The 14,956-nt window shown below is 49.0% G+C and overlaps 1 protein-coding gene across 2 annotated transcripts; it reads left to right on the top strand.

Annotated features, from left to right (window-relative positions):
• The first annotated feature begins 667 nt into the window (after positions 1-667).
• Positions 668-14,640, top strand: LOC137159528 (acidic leucine-rich nuclear phosphoprotein 32 family member B). 2 transcript variants are annotated; one of them, XM_067557966.1, is made up of 7 exons: positions 668-812; positions 6,233-6,382; positions 8,137-8,259; positions 9,379-9,580; positions 10,005-10,120; positions 10,652-10,706; positions 12,263-14,640. In XM_067557966.1, exons 1-7 carry the CDS (start codon positions 759-761, stop codon positions 12,346-12,348), a joined length of 786 nt encoding a protein of 261 aa, XP_067414067.1. In that variant the 5' UTR covers positions 668-758; the 3' UTR covers positions 12,349-14,640. The 2 variants fall into 2 exon arrangements, with proteins under 2 accessions (XP_067414067.1, XP_067414059.1); XM_067557958.1 differs by having other exon boundaries at positions 669-812; positions 10,002-10,120.
• Positions 14,641-14,956: the final 316 nt, after the last annotated feature.

The raw sequence follows: 14,956 nt of genomic DNA, 5'->3' as shown, positions 1-14,956 counted from the left end.
CTCTGGCCTAGAGCATACGTTTCTGGCCCCTGGCAGAGGTAGAAGAATTAGCTACAGGCAATGATGGTCTGGTCTGGCAAGGCAGGGGGGCCAGATATGGGGTTATAGGGCTTGATGGTCTGACCCAGCAGGGGAGGGGAAAACGGATGGTCTGATCTGGTGTGGCGGGAGGGAGTTGGATACAGGGTTTTAGGGATGGGGGGTTGGATAAGGGGCCATAGAGACCAATGGCCTGATCCGGCCTGGCAGTGGGTTGGATCAGGGGCCAGTGGGACACAGCCCTCCCAGGACAACACCACCTTTGTGCATTCTTAGCAGAGGAGAGGAGCTGGGGGCTAGGCCTGGCCTCACTCAGTGCCTGAGTCTCATGCCAGGCCAGTGGGTGGGGGAAGTGGTGCAGTAGCGGGTCCCAGCGGCCAAGGACAGTCATGGGGTGGGTGGGCCAGGGCGGGGGGTGGGGTGCAGTAGTGCGTCCCGGCCGGCCGGGGGCGCCGCGGGGCTGGTGGGCCGGGACGGCGGGAGGCGGTGGCGGCGCAGTGGCCGGTCCCGGCCGGCAGGGGGCGCCGCGGGGCTGGTGGGCCGGGACGGCGGGAGGCGGCGGCGGTGCAGTGGCCGGTCCCGGCCGGCAGGGGGCGCTGCCCCGGAGGTTCCCCCTTTGTTGCCTTTGGCGCCTTCCTCTATATAAGCGGCTCGGTCGGGCGGCGGCGGCGGCGCGGCGGGTGCGGGTCTGAGGTGCGCGGCCGGCGGCGCAGCGCAGCATGGAGATGAAGAAGCGGCTCACGCTGGAGCTGCGGAACAAGAAGCCGGCGGAGGTGAGCGCCAGGCCCGGCCCGGCGTCGGGGGCGCGCCCGCTGAGGGGGGCTGGAAGCCGTGCGCGGGGCCGGGGCCGGCACGCGGGGCCGGGGCCGGCGCACGGATCCTGCCCGGGTTAGGGGGGCCGCGGCCCGCTTGGTCCCGCGTGGGGCGCGAGCCGGCGGTTTCCCGGGGCCCCGCTGTTGGCTCGCGCCGGGCGGGGGGAGCCCGGCGGAGGCAGCCCGAGCGTCTGAGCCGGGCTCCCCTCACCGCGGGCCGGGCCCCGCGTGGCTCTGAGAAGCGGCGGCGGCCGGAGCGGGCCCGCCAAACGCGCTTGTTTCCGGGCCGGAGGCCGGGCTGCCCGGGGCCGGGCCGGCAGGAAGGAAGGAAGGGGCCGCGGCCGCGCTGCGCGCACGTGTGCGAAGGGGCTCCGGGGGCTGCCCCCAGCGCGGCGTGGCCGGCCTGGCTCCGCCGTGGGGCGGCTTCGACAAGACCCTCGAGAGGGTGCAGCCCCGGCGGGGGAGCGGGCGGCAGCTGACGTGGAGCCCGCCGCGGGGGGAGGGCCGGGGCCCGGCTCGGCAGGGCAGGGGCCGGGAGCGAGCCGGCGCTCAGCGCGGGGGCGATGCCCGGCCTGCTAACATGGCCGAAGCAGGAGGTGCCCGACGCCCCGGCCCGGCCTCCCCTGGAGCACGCGGCTGCCTTTCTGCCGAGCTGTGTAAACCTGGCCTCCGCTGGCGGGGCGGCCCCTGCCCGGACACATGATGGTGTTTGACCATGTGACCCAGTCTCGGCGAAGGGCCTTTACCCGAAGGAGTGCGGACAAGGGCCTGTGAAACACACGTGTGCTGCTCAGCCATGTTAGGTCGCTCGGCGGAGACGGCTGCCTGCTCCCCCTGCCCTGAGTTTAGTTCTGCGGACTTCTTATGTAACTGGTCTTTACTCCTCAGGCAGTGACCGGCCTTTCCCCACTCCGTGTAGCTGCGCACGGAGCTCTCTTCCTATTTGAGAACTTCACTCAATAAACTGCCTCCCCTCTTCTCTCCAAATCACCCCCACGAGTCTCTCTGGCTCACTGCAGCATGTCATGACTGCTTTGCGTCCTCCCTGTCGTCCCTCATGGCCGTTCCTGACTGCACCATGGCTCCTCTGTCACTTTGAAGCCCCCTATAGCATTTGTGTCAGACCTCCCGCCCTGTTCAGAGAGAGTTTGTGGTGAGTGTTGGCTGGTTTCATGGTCTGCTTGTGAAAATGGTATACCCGATGTCTTGGGAAATCAAAAATGAATTCCACTGCTGCTTGGCGGGGCAGTTCCTGGGTGATCTCTGAATCACGGATCTGTCTTTGAAGCTTGCCCAGACTAATACAGCCCTTTCCCCCCCCTCTGTTGCAGCCTGGGGGGCAGGGGGGGTTCTCTGTTCTTTCCTCCCATAACTGTTTGCATGTGGTTCAGGTGGACACTTTTTTGAGTTCTGGATGTTGGGGCTGTTGTCACTAAGAATTTTTCTAGGTTGGGAATAAAAACATCTTTCTTCAGGCTAGGAGTTGGCTCAATTGTATTGGCTTAACTTGATTGTGTCTAAATTGGTGCTCAGCGGGGGTTTCAGTTAATGCTTGACTGGGTTTTTAACTGCTAACATAGCGCTAATGGTGTTAAACTGTGTCTGCATTTTTAGTGGGGGTTTTAGTTTAAGTTAGCGCCATTGAGCAAACTCATTTGGGGGGACTATGATGCCATTTGTGTTAGTCTAGATGAGGGCCAAGGTGACTTGTCACCAGCAAGTGGATGAGTGGCTCCTCAAACCTGGTTTTTCTGCGGGGTTTCTTAGCTGTTTCACCACCTTGTAAAAATGCTGTAGAAGACGGGGGGGTAGCATGGGAGTAGGGGTTCAAAGAGAGCTGGCGAAGGAAAGGGCTAGATCTGTGCTCCAGTGTGACAGCTGAGGTCCCAGACTTGGTTTTGTTAATACCAAGGGCTTTTTGCAATTTTTAAATAGTTTTTTTGCTGTATTTATCCCTTCACTGTGGTGATTGCAACCCCAGCATTGGACTAGTGTATGAATAGTGGAAAGGACAAGTGACTGATGAGTCTTTCACTGAGCAAAATGAATGAAATGCAACTAATAAAGCAGCAGCAGCATAAATAGGACACATTGGTGACTGTCCCTTTATTTGTTTTGTGGTAGCTTCCAGTCATAGACCAAGACTTCACTGTGCTAGGTTCTGTACAAAAATAATCAATGTCATACAGTTTCAGCTATGTTATTGTCATGGCCTGGAGTCCCAGAGTAAGCATGCATGGGTTTTGTGAGGAAATGGAGAGCGAATGAGTCTCTGGCAGTTGGTGTCTATAGGCTTCTGGGGAAAGAGAAGAATGAAAAAGTTGATGGCCTTTGAAGCATTGAAGGGCATTGAAATCACTGGGACTAAGTGCAGTAGATAGTTGACAAAACAGTGCCTTGATGGTGGAATTACGGGGGCTGAGTTCAGCTGGTGAGGAATCCTTTGAAATTCCCTAGCTCGTCCTTGGTAAAAGGAGTGGAACAACCTGACCTGCCTGTTGATCTGCAGGATTCCTGGTGGTGTAACCTGCATTTTAGAAGGGACTTATGACCTCTATAAAACCTAGTTTGATTCTCTATTCGCTTTCCCTGTGTTTGTCCAGCCTGTTGGAACTGTGGCTCCCTTTGGGCTATTCTCTCAGACCCAGTTCTCTAGAAAGCAGCAGGAGGCTGATGAGCTGCTTCCCCAGCGCTCACTGGAGGCGCCTAACTTTAATTTTCTCTGCACTCTTTCCCCATCTTGTAGAAACTCTTCGCTCTGATCCCCTGCTGTAGCCACCTCAATTCTAGTAGATGGGATTCTGGGGGAGGTGCAAGGCTTAGACATGGCCACTATACCTTGTTGGCCGCTGGCCAGGTGTGGGACTTGAGGATACCCCTTGCAGTAGTATTAGGAGTGGAGCTGAATTGCCTGGCTACTGAAAGGAGGAGTACAGGGGTTCTTGCTGTTCACCCTACCAGCTGAACCCCCAGGCAGTGAGAATGAACTTTCTTATCTTGAAGATGGAAAGGTGGAGGAGAGAATGACTTGGCCAGTATCCAAGCTCCCAGGGAGCAAGTGCTGACCCCTCTTGATGCTTCCAGGCTATGTGATTCTTCCCCTTCTAGAATTGGGGCAGCTGAAAAGTTTGCCCTGTGAACTGAGAAAGTCAAGCTGGCAGAACAGTGTTTGCTACTATTTCTGTTCTCTCCCTAGTTTGTGGGGAAAGGAATAAAGAACACTGACCTTCCTCTCCACCCCCCAAAATGTAACTGAATATGCAGGGGTGGGAAGGAAGCCGTTCCCCTGTGTTTCTTAAATATAGTGAAATGTGGAGGCATAAGTCGACATTCTGAGTACTGTGGCTGGGTAGGCGAGATCCTTGCTGTTCGTCTCAAGGTGAAATTGCCCTACAAAACTCAGATCTTGCCATGGAAGCCTGTAGTGGGAGGAGTTAAACCTCTTGTGGGTGGCTGGTGCAACAGGATATGGGAGTGTCAGCATAAAGAATCAGGGATCTCTGGTAATGCCTGATCTCTGGGGAGCGGGATGATCAGATGAGTAAGTGATCTGTGCTGCTTGCTTCTCCCTTTTCTGCAACCTTAGTCAGTTGCTTTGGCTGTTCTTTCCAAGTAGCTGGTTGGCTGATCTTTTGCCTTACAGAGCTATTGGCGGCTAGCACGTCCTTAGACAAGCAAGGAATGCTGCCTCTGCCTTCTGGTGGGGCCAGTTCAACTGCATTGTTGCTTGAGTGCTTAGATCACGCTTTGTGTGTTGCACACAGCTGACTAGCTGAGTCTTGAAGGTTGGACTCCTGCATCCTTCAAAAGTGCTTTGTCCTTCATGCCTGGGTTCATGGGTGCTGGCTTGACTTGCTGTAAACACCAGGCTCTGCTTATAACAAGGCCTCCCTCTGACCTAGGCACGGCCTTGCAGTCTAGATGACCTTTATGTAGGGAGATAAGCCTTGCTCATGATTCTCCAACTCTGTGGCAAGCCAGGGTCTCCCCTTACTGAGAAGTGGTCTGGATCAACTGTAAATAAGGTTGGGGACATAAGGGAAATAGTGGGCATTAAATAGGGCCTGACTAGAGCGAGACAGAATGCTTGCTTGGTGGTAGGGGGAGTGACAGTAATAGCAGGAACTGGGGTATAAAACTTACAACCAACTTCAGGGTACCCTAGGTCTTCTACAAACTGAGTATTTTTTACATTTTGCAGTGCATTGGTCACTCTTATACTCAATTATTACTTACCTACATCGAGTCACTGGTGCTTCAGATGATGTAAGCAAAAAATAGGTAGGGGACTCTGCAGTACCCGAAGTGGCTAAGAGAATGTCTTGTGCTTCCTGTTTGTCTCAAGACCCTCTTCCCACTACTAATTTTACTTCATGTCCTGCTTTGAAGAGCATGCCGGGTAAGAGACCATTCTGGAAACTGAGCCTTTAGCAACTGGGGCTGAACCCTCTACATTTCTGGGGTTCTTGCCATGTGTATTTGCCTGACAATCATTAGAAGCAGCATGTTTGGAGGTGGGGTGTGTTTGCATTAGTTGAAGGGAGTGGATTTTTTACTGTGGCAAATATCAAGTTTATATGAGGTCTGGGTGTGAGCTGCCCATGTTACAAGCTCTGTAAAAAGTGAGGGCAAAGGAGTTGTCAGATGCACCCTACTGTGCTATTTAGCCTGGCTGCTGGCTGGGGACTAGTGCACAAATTAGATGAGATCATGGCCTTTGAGCGTGGTTTGAAATGCTAGTTTAAAAGATTTTCCAGCATCTAATAGGGAAACCAGGTGGATGGGGAGAGATTGGACCCAAAGGGCATTAGTAACTGGATAAAACTTTTGTCGTTTCAAACCTGGCTTATGTTGCTGGTGGCTGAAAATAATTACCACATGAATGTTCTTTGGTGCCTTATATGAAATGAATTAAGAGATCTCAGTTCAGTTCTGCTCACAGTTTTGATCCCCTTGTTAACATTTTCAGCTGGGAAGCCATGAATTAGCTGGGCCCTGAAGACTGAACTTTTTTTTTAGAGCTGATCCCACCATATCTTGGTGACATGCCTTAGTGGTAGCATATCTTATCACTGCTTGTACTTTAACTGTGAGTAGAACTCTGGTATTTGGAGGCTGTCGGTCCGGTACCTCGTACCCACACTTATGGTAAACTTGGTTTACAAACAGGATTGGTGGGAGGGGTTTATTTGGTGTTGGTGCCTTAGGCTGGTGCATGGTGCTTCAATCTCAAATTGGTTCTGCCCAGGAGCTTGGTCTAATGGGTTAGTTCGCTAGGTTAATGCAAATTGACTTCAGAGCTGAGAGACTCCAGCAGTTTTATGTGATGATGTTGATGGCTTCTTGTGTCCGCTATTGAGTGTTTCTCCTTCCTTCTCTAGGTGAAGGAGCTGGTGCTGGATAACTGCCGTTCAGATGATGGAAAGATCGTTGGCCTCTCCTCGGACTTTGAAAATCTGGAGTTCCTCAGCATGATCAACATCAACCTGCTGTCTGTCTCCAATCTCCCTAAGCTCAATAAACTCCGCAAGGTAAGCTAAGGGGTTGGTGCCAGTCAGTCGAACGTGAGGCTGTGCTTCTGGCAAACTGGGGGGTAGTGGCTGGCATTAGGGTTGAGCTTCCCTTATAGCAATTACTCCATCCCCTTGTATAGCTGTACTAGATCATCAGACTATCAGTGCCTGCCTCCTTCTTTGATTTAGGTGTGTGCTATAACTGCCTCTGGTGCGAGGGTTACCCTTTCATCATGAGTGGCTCAAACTGAGCATCCAAAACTAGAGATCACTTTTGACTGTCTTGGCCTCTCCTGTCACAGGAGCATCATGTCTTGGTTGGTGCTGCATATGCATCACTACATTGAAGTGCTGAGCAAAATCCCTTTCCAAACTGAAGTTAAAGATACATTTCTGAAAAAGCAGGCAAGGCCTGAAGCCTGAATTAGTTTCCCCTTAGTCCATACACATGGACCACACTAGAAAAATTACCTGTTGCTGGTATTGGGTGCTAATAACTGTCTTAGCAACGGGTCTGAAGTCAAGTCGTCTTGTTCAGAGCAGGTTTTCACACTGATTTCTCAACTCTTATTGCCCTCAGCATGTCCTTCTCGACACCCGCAGCTAAACCAGCACTGGAACTTGTTGCTGACACCCATTGTCAGTGCTGTATTACATCACTGACTATAGGGGGTAGGGACCTAAGGCCTCTCAGGAGCTGCTTTGCTGCACGTAATCTTAATATATGGTGGTTAATTGAATAGACATAGGAGCAGTAACCCAGCAGAATTACTGTCTTGTTTAACCATTTAATAGCCCTCTGTCATCTCTTTGGAGATTGAAGATGCTATATCTGATGGTGATGACCCTATGTGTATTGGAACCTAATTTGCTGGGAAAGTGCTGTGCTCTTAGCAGAAGCCTGTGACTCTGATCCCAGAAGCAACACTGCCCATGGGGCCTACCTCGTTGTGATGGGAACTGCCCTGTGAATGGCTGCCTGTCTTCTCTAGTTTTTTTCTGAAAATTCCCACTACTGCAAATACCTCTGGAGTGGCTGAGCATGGTAGTGTAGACTGAGCGCCAAGTGGCTGCTGGCATTTTAAGCATCACTGTGTTTTCTGTGAAACTCTGGTCAGAATGCAGGCAGCTGCCTGGAATCCTGTCTGCAATAGCCCTACCACCAGTGGAGATGCAGCAGTGCAAAATCTTCTGGAGGAAAAGATTAGTGTAGCCACAGTTGTAAAGATCCTTTCCCTTCTATATCACTGGCCTTGTGCTCTGAGTGGTGTAAACAGTACTTTAACTTGGATTTTTTTGGCACTGCTTCTTCTAATTGGAGGGATTGTTATTAGTGTTCCATATCGGGCCATGAGTGGGCTCTAGAGCTCCCTCCAGACAAGGTCATTCTGCTGTTTGTGTTAGGGAGGGACGGGGTGGGGATTCGGTGCTGTACTGGAAAACTGCCCAATCCCCTGCCTTTATTCCTTACTTACCTCCCTTTCCAAATACTAAATGCTCAGGGGGACGAGAAGGGTTTATGTATGCCTGCTGTGGGCTAAATGATGAAGTAAACTGCAGATTAAGAATCCATTTTATAGGTAGCAAGGTCTAGTGGTTAGAAAATGAGGTTGGGAGTCTGGACTCCTGTGTTCTAGTCCGTGCTTTGACTCACTTTATGGCCTTGGATAAGTCACTGGCTCCGTCTGCCTATTTGTAAAATAGGAATGACGTTCACCTATGTCAAGTGTTGGGATCCTCTATAGCAGTGCTCTGAATATTTCTCCTGACAGCTGGAGCTGAGTGATAATCGGATCTCCGGTGGCCTTGAAGTTCTAGTGGAGAGGACCCCTAACCTGACACACTTGAACCTAAGTGGCAACAAGATCAAGGACATCAACACCCTGGAGCCCCTGGTGAGTGAAAGACAGTGTGCAGGGATCTTACTGATTGAGGCTGTTTCTGTTGGGGGTCGTGTTGGTGCAACTGAAGTCAAACCATCTTGAAAACTGTTCCAACAGCACTTCATGGTTCTGATGTGAACCGGCGAGTCGCCCAATTTGTGGCTGGGCTAATAGTTATTGGCTCCACTGTCTGGGGAAAACCAGCAGCCAGTTGCTAAAGGAACATGACATTGGGCTGCATGAGCAAAACTGTGGCTGTAGTGATCAGTGCCCACTTGGGAAAGGACTGTTAAGGGGTCGGACGCAGTTTAAGGTAGGTGGCACCTGGGTGTGTCATGGAGGTGATTTGCTTGGCCCCCAGAGGAGGTGTCTGACATCAGTCGTCACCCTTGGTGCTGTAACTGTGCAGGTGCGAGATGCCCTCCTTCCCTCGCTGTATTATCAAATTGCTCTGAAAGAAGGTTCGTTCCCTTGCCATCCCCATTTCAATAGGTCTTATCTGGGGAATGGCCTGGCTCATGTGCTAGGCTATATTGTCTTCCCTCCCCACCTACATGGCTCAGAGCTGCTTAGCTTTACTGTCTTCCCCTCTCAGACCAGTTTTACAATGAGGTACCTTCTCTCAAGAAGAGGTGTGGCTATGACAACAGGAGTTCCTTTCTGCATCAGCCGTGTGCTCCATGCTGTCCTGTAATAGCTACTTTGCCCTGACTCTGGGGGCAGGAAAGTGTGAAGTCCGATTCAAGCAACATCTCTGAGAGCTAGGAGTCCAAGTCTCTCACTCTCCTCTCCAGGAGGTTGGTGCACAGGCTTTGGGCCTGGCTTCCTCCCTTGATTTAAGCTCTTTGTGACGGGGATGGGAACATGAGGTGGAATTGTACAGGAGGTTCTGCTTCCAGGGTTTAATGTTGTCATCGACCTTATGTCTGTTAACTGCCTTATATCAAAGTTCTAATGGTTTACTGAGGGACACATATTACAAAAAATAGTATGAATGAAACAGTTGCTTTACTATAGGTCAGGAAGTAAACCAGCTGCTCCAGGGGCATTCTACTGTTTCCCTCATCCCTTTGCTTATAGCAGGTTTACCAGAACGGTTCTCCTAATGGCCTAACAAATTACTCTTTGCAGAAGAAACTGCCGAATCTGCATAGCCTGGACCTCTTCAATTGCGAGGTGACAATGCTGATCAACTACCGGGAGAGCATGTTTTCCCTTCTGCCCCAGCTCACCTACTTGGATGGATTTGATGCTGATGACCAGGAAGCCCCTGACTCGGACCCTGAAGCCGATGGTGATGGGCTGGATGATGAGTATGATGAGAACGGAGAAGGTAAAGTGGGTGTTGAGGAGTGGCTTTCTGTAATTGCCTCCGACCTATTTCACTAGCAGTCCTCCAGAGACCACCTCAGTAATGGCATGAACTCATTACCAAAGCAAGATTAGACTTTGGTAATCCATCCCCCTCAGGCATGAACTAGAAAGCCAGTTGGACATGTCAGTTTACATACCTCCCTTGCATAGGTCTGTTCTGTGGACACGGGGCTTTACCTAATACCAGTGGGGCTGTTTGGATTAGTTGCTTTTTCTGAGTTTGCACATCTGTGCAAAAAGCTGTCTGGGTGCATTTCCTGGCTCCCCATCATTGATATGTGTCTTTGAGCACATTGGTGGTTGGAGCTGGAAGGGGTGTCGCTGATTCCTGACATGCTCTGCTGTGTAGAGAACCCATTCATCTCCCTTTGTTGTGGTAGAAGGTGAGGAAGAGGATGACGATGAGGAAGATGAGTTGGATGAGGAGGTCATTGATGATGATGATGAAGATGAAGATGATTTGGAAGGTGAAGAGGAGGAGGATGGAGTAGATGATGAGGTGAGACTATTGTTCGCTTGGCATCAGTGTGAGCCTGTTAGTGAATACTTCATCCGGGCCCTTGCTGTTGAAAATCAGTCCTCCCGAGAAACTTTGTAATCCAGCCACATATGTTGTGTCCTTGCCTGAGGCTAGTCTCATTCAGGAAAAGTGCCTTCTAGATAATCAGCTGCTCTGGGAAGTGATGCCTGGATTCCTAATGCTGTAGATGGGAATGGTATGAGGGGAAAAGATCTTGCTGTTTCCAGGAAGAGTTACAATTTCTCCTCTTTGTGCCCATAAGTTTCTGACCCTCTGGGGTAGAGGGGATGGTGAAAGATGAGGAAGAGGATCAGGCATCAGGGTGCAAGGAGAGGGGTTAATTTGTTACTGGCCATTTGGAGTTCCTTTGCTGCCAGTGGGCAATGTCCTCTTGAAGTCATACTTGAAGAGACCACGAATGATGTCTGGAGTGGGAAAGTAATTAGATCTCTAGTCACTGGATCTTGATCCTTGTACAAACAAAGATTCTTTATTTTTTTTTAACTCAAGGAGGAAGAAGATGAGGAGGATGGTGAGGATGAAGATGACGATGAAGGTGATGAGGGTGAGTAGAGCTAATTCTCCGAAATAAGATGCAGTACTCACAAAGGTAGCATTAACCATCCACAGCTCTGATGCAAACAGTCGCTGTCCCCTTCTGGGGGCTAAGCAATAGAACTGGGCATTTCTATCTTTTATGGCAAGCAAGTCTCACTCCCATCACCCTGAGCTAGGGCACTGTCCCAGAGCTAAATAAAATGTAGGTATTGGGATTGGGAAACCAATCACACAAGTCAGGAAATTCAAAGCTAGGGCTTCCACTCTGCTACTCAGTGCATCCTGTGTGTGCCATGGGAATGTATTAATTGCACTAAATATCAGTCCCAAACTGTACATAGTGAGTTGTTGCAGTTAGTGTAGCATTAGAAACACTAACTTTGAATTTTCTTACTGTTTAGTCTTTCCAGACTTAATGCTGCATTGATCTTGCATTTGATTTTCATATTTAAGGGAAAAGACCTTTGACTGCAGGAACTCATTGGAATCTCACCACCTTCATTCAGTAATAGTTTAAAACAAAGTGTGTGAATGTAAACGTGCTGACTGAGCAGTCAGCACAGCTAACTAAGACTAAATCAGTCTAAGGTAGAATCCATTTGTCTTCCTCAATGAGCGCTATAAAACAAGCCATGTTTTGTAGCTTCTAGCCTCAGATACTTGAGTCCCTATTTCTTTTGTGACCTATGGGGAAATGGTTGACTTAGCTTTGCATGCTCTCCAACATATTTCTGCTTTGGACTGAAACCAACATCGCTCTACAGCCCAAGAGAAACTGGGCTACTGCCTTCACAGTGTTCACTGTTAACATTAGAACTCAATTACACTACCTTCCAACTCATTGAAAACTATCTGTCAGGATTAATGTCAATTGCTAAAGAAGTGATCAAGTAGATTGGCAAAATAACCCAGTTCTGTGTAATTCAATATAATAATCCGGAAGGAGGAGAGCCTGTAATGGAAACTCTGCTATGTGTTAGCATTTTTATAAAGAAATGCTTATTCCAGGAACTCTGGTTTCTTTTAGACTCTAGATGGGGTCTCGCTTCACTCTAAGCAACAAAAGATCTCTCATTTCTAACTTTGAAGTAAATTCCCTAGATAGTTGAAGACTGGATCTGGATGTGTTTGTTTATAGTGGATTAAAATATTTGTAAGGGTATTTATAGGGAAATGGAGGTTGGCACAAGTCTTGAACATTAAATCACCAAGAATAAGCTTAGCTAAGAGTGTCAGAAGTGACTCCAGTTTTTGGGTGCCCAACTTCACACCTTGAAAAAGGGAACGCTAGAGTCCAGGTGCCCACACTATCTAAAATTTGAGCCCTTTGAAGTATCTCAAGAGCACCAAAATCACTAGTCACTTGAATATATTGCTCAAGACTTTTGCTTGGGTGCCATGTAAAATGGAACCATGGGTGGGACTCCATCCAACTGCTGCTGTGATTCTAGTTCATACTTGTTCACCTGTGAGACATGTAGCTTAAATAGCGTGTGAGGAACAAGATCAAATGCTGTTCTGCAAGACTGTAAATAGAATGTAACTCTTCCTCCCTCCCTGCAGACCTTCCACAGGGAGAGAAGAGAAAACGAGATCTCGAGGACGAGGGAGAGGAAGATCCAGAAGACGAAGAGGATGAGGAGGACTGATAATCCTAGCGAGCCAATCAGTTTTACGGACTATGACTGTGCTTGTCCTAACTTCCCCCTTGTGTCCGTGTGAGACTGTAAATCCCCATCACCCAGCCCCTACTCCCTTTGTATGGCTGCAGTGTCCACAATATATTTTTTTAAGACGTAGAATACAATAGGTGTTCAGGGGAATCTTTCCATACAAGACTCACTTTCTCACAAATATTTCATGACCAAAGGCTTTCTCCGTTCTGTGGTTTGTGCAGCATTTTGCAAAAAAAGTTCTCCTAGAGCTTCTCTCATGTCTGAAATCAGCCTCGCCACATCGCACTGAGTTCCAGCAACCCCTTGCCATCCCACATGACCACAAGAAGCAAATGCTCACCACCCCAGCATGCATGTCCTCAGCCCAGCATTATGAAGAAGCTGCAAACATTCTGAGCAGAGGATGCGAACTCTGTTCGTGTAAGTGGACTCTAAAAGCAAATGATCACCCAGGGTGAATTGAAATAACGATAGTGGTGTGATTGCTGGAGATGCTTGAAGATACTCTAGCAATTGTGGGAAGGGGGTAAGGGGCTTGGATCTCTGAGAGAATCTGCTCTTCGCTGCATCTCTGACCTCTGAGGAGGAATGTTGCAGTAGGCCTGCCTCTTGCTTTCCTGTTTTTTTATAAACTGGAATTTTTTTTACCCATTAGCCGCCACTTTGTAGCTTTCAGTTCTTGGATGTCTGCAAAGTAATTCTGGTTGGCAGGTTGTGAGTGTCTTCGCTTGCTGTGAGGAGACTTTCTCTACCCCCTACCAACCTACATCTTCAAGGGAGGATAGGAAACATCAGGCAAGGGGATACTGCCCTGCTACCAAACTGCATTTTTCACTGTACAGAACACACTCTAACCATTATCACTGTGATACACCTAACTCGGCATTCCCCGGGAGACTGTGTTAACCTAAATATTCTCAGGGTCCTTCTGCTAGCCAGTAACAGCTCTCAACAGTGGCCTCAGTTGCTAGCCTGCACATGTACACCTCTCCTTTTCCTTTTCAGAGTGAAGAGAAGTCCAGCTCTTTCTTATTTATGCACTATGTGCTGTGACAGCTGCCTCTCTTCCCCTTCACCCCAGCCTGTAGGAATGGAGCCAGTGCTCCTCTTTGACTAGTCTTTGAGGTGTTTTTAGAGCTGGGAGGGGGTGGAATCCTACCAAGTGCAACATGGGCTTTCTGACCTGTAATCACATGATACATCCATTAGTTTCTAAGGAGAGATTTGGCCCCATGGCTTGAAGGGACATTAACCCTTCAGTTTTGAGTGCCTAGTATCTCTGCTCAGACAGGTTGGTGATAGTGGGGGAGAGCAACTATCCCTTTAACCAGATTTGTGGGGTGTTCCCTGAGGCTTTATACTAATGCAGATGCATTGGCACTTAACAGGGTTCTCACTCAGGCACTGGGGGCAAATATGTCAGCGCCCAGCAGTTGAACGTATTCCTCTTGCAGCGAGGAGAGAAATCTCACACTCCTTCTATGAAAGGCAATTTTTGCAAAGGAGCATTGGGTACTGCAGCACATACGGATTTCTGCTCCGCTTGGTCTAGCCCTGCCCTTGTCTTTTGCATTGTACAATAGCTATAACCATTCAGAGAGAAACTTCTGTAAAATGCAAACTGAGTAACTTATAAAACGTTAAAGGAATTTAAAAAAAAATTCAGAGCGGCAGTTGATATTTTTAACTTCTTCCCTGCATTTTTACAGCAGATTGTATGGATTTTATATTAGCCTAATAACTGTCAGGTTTTGATTGGTCAGACTAGTCCCAGAAATAAGGATCTTCACCCCTTTTGTATCTTTTTTGTTACAAAATTTGGATAAAACTTTTAATAAAGATTTCGGTTTTTAAAAATGTATTATAATGATAGTGTCCTCACTGCTCCTTGGGAATTTGCACCTTTCTTGGGGAAATCAGCACTGGATGGAAGAGTATCGTCCACTCTCCTGCTTAGAGAAGGGTCCCTCCAGGTGGTCTCAATCTAAAGCATCTTATGGCCAGCTTTTTCTTGTGAACTGCTAGGATCTCTCCTGGGAAGCCAATAGCAACTTTGTCTCTGGTTCACCTTTAATAGCTAATAATGTCAGGGTATGTTCTATTGCTCCTTTATGATGTATAAAGTCCACCTCAGGCCTGGAAGTATTCTGTGTCTTTTTACTCTTGAAAAAATAAGAATATAGAACTTTCATTTAGCTCCTTGGCTGGAAGACCTGATTAAAATCTGGTGGGCTTGTGCTTCGTTAGCAGATCCTAGCTATGGAAGGCAGATGCCCTTAAATTCCAGAGGAAGAGGCTGACTTTCCAGGTGTACAGACAGGGATCAGGTTGATGTGGTGAGGAGGCAGAAGAAATCCCAAATTCTGACTGCAAAGTCTTTTCAGTCCTCCTTGATTGGCTTTCCTGTCATATCCATGCCTGCTCCACAACACGCCTGCAGAAGCATTTTGCCATGGACCAAGTCACTTAAAGGGACTCCGGTCAAACATGCAGCCAGACCACTCCCATGCCTTGGGAATTTTGGTGACTTGAGTTTGCAATGGCCCTTCCAATAATCCTGCCTGAGGAATTGCACACCAGC

This window comes from Emydura macquarii, unplaced genomic scaffold (genome assembly GCF_026122565.2).
Source record: "Emydura macquarii macquarii isolate MOO-44397 ecotype Brisbane River unplaced genomic scaffold, CSIRO-AGI_Emac_v2 contig_306, whole genome shotgun sequence".
Lineage (NCBI taxonomy): Eukaryota > Metazoa > Chordata > Testudines > Chelidae > Emydura > Emydura macquarii.
Note: the sequence above shows the minus strand (reverse complement) of the source record. Positions and strands in the feature narration are given on the sequence as shown.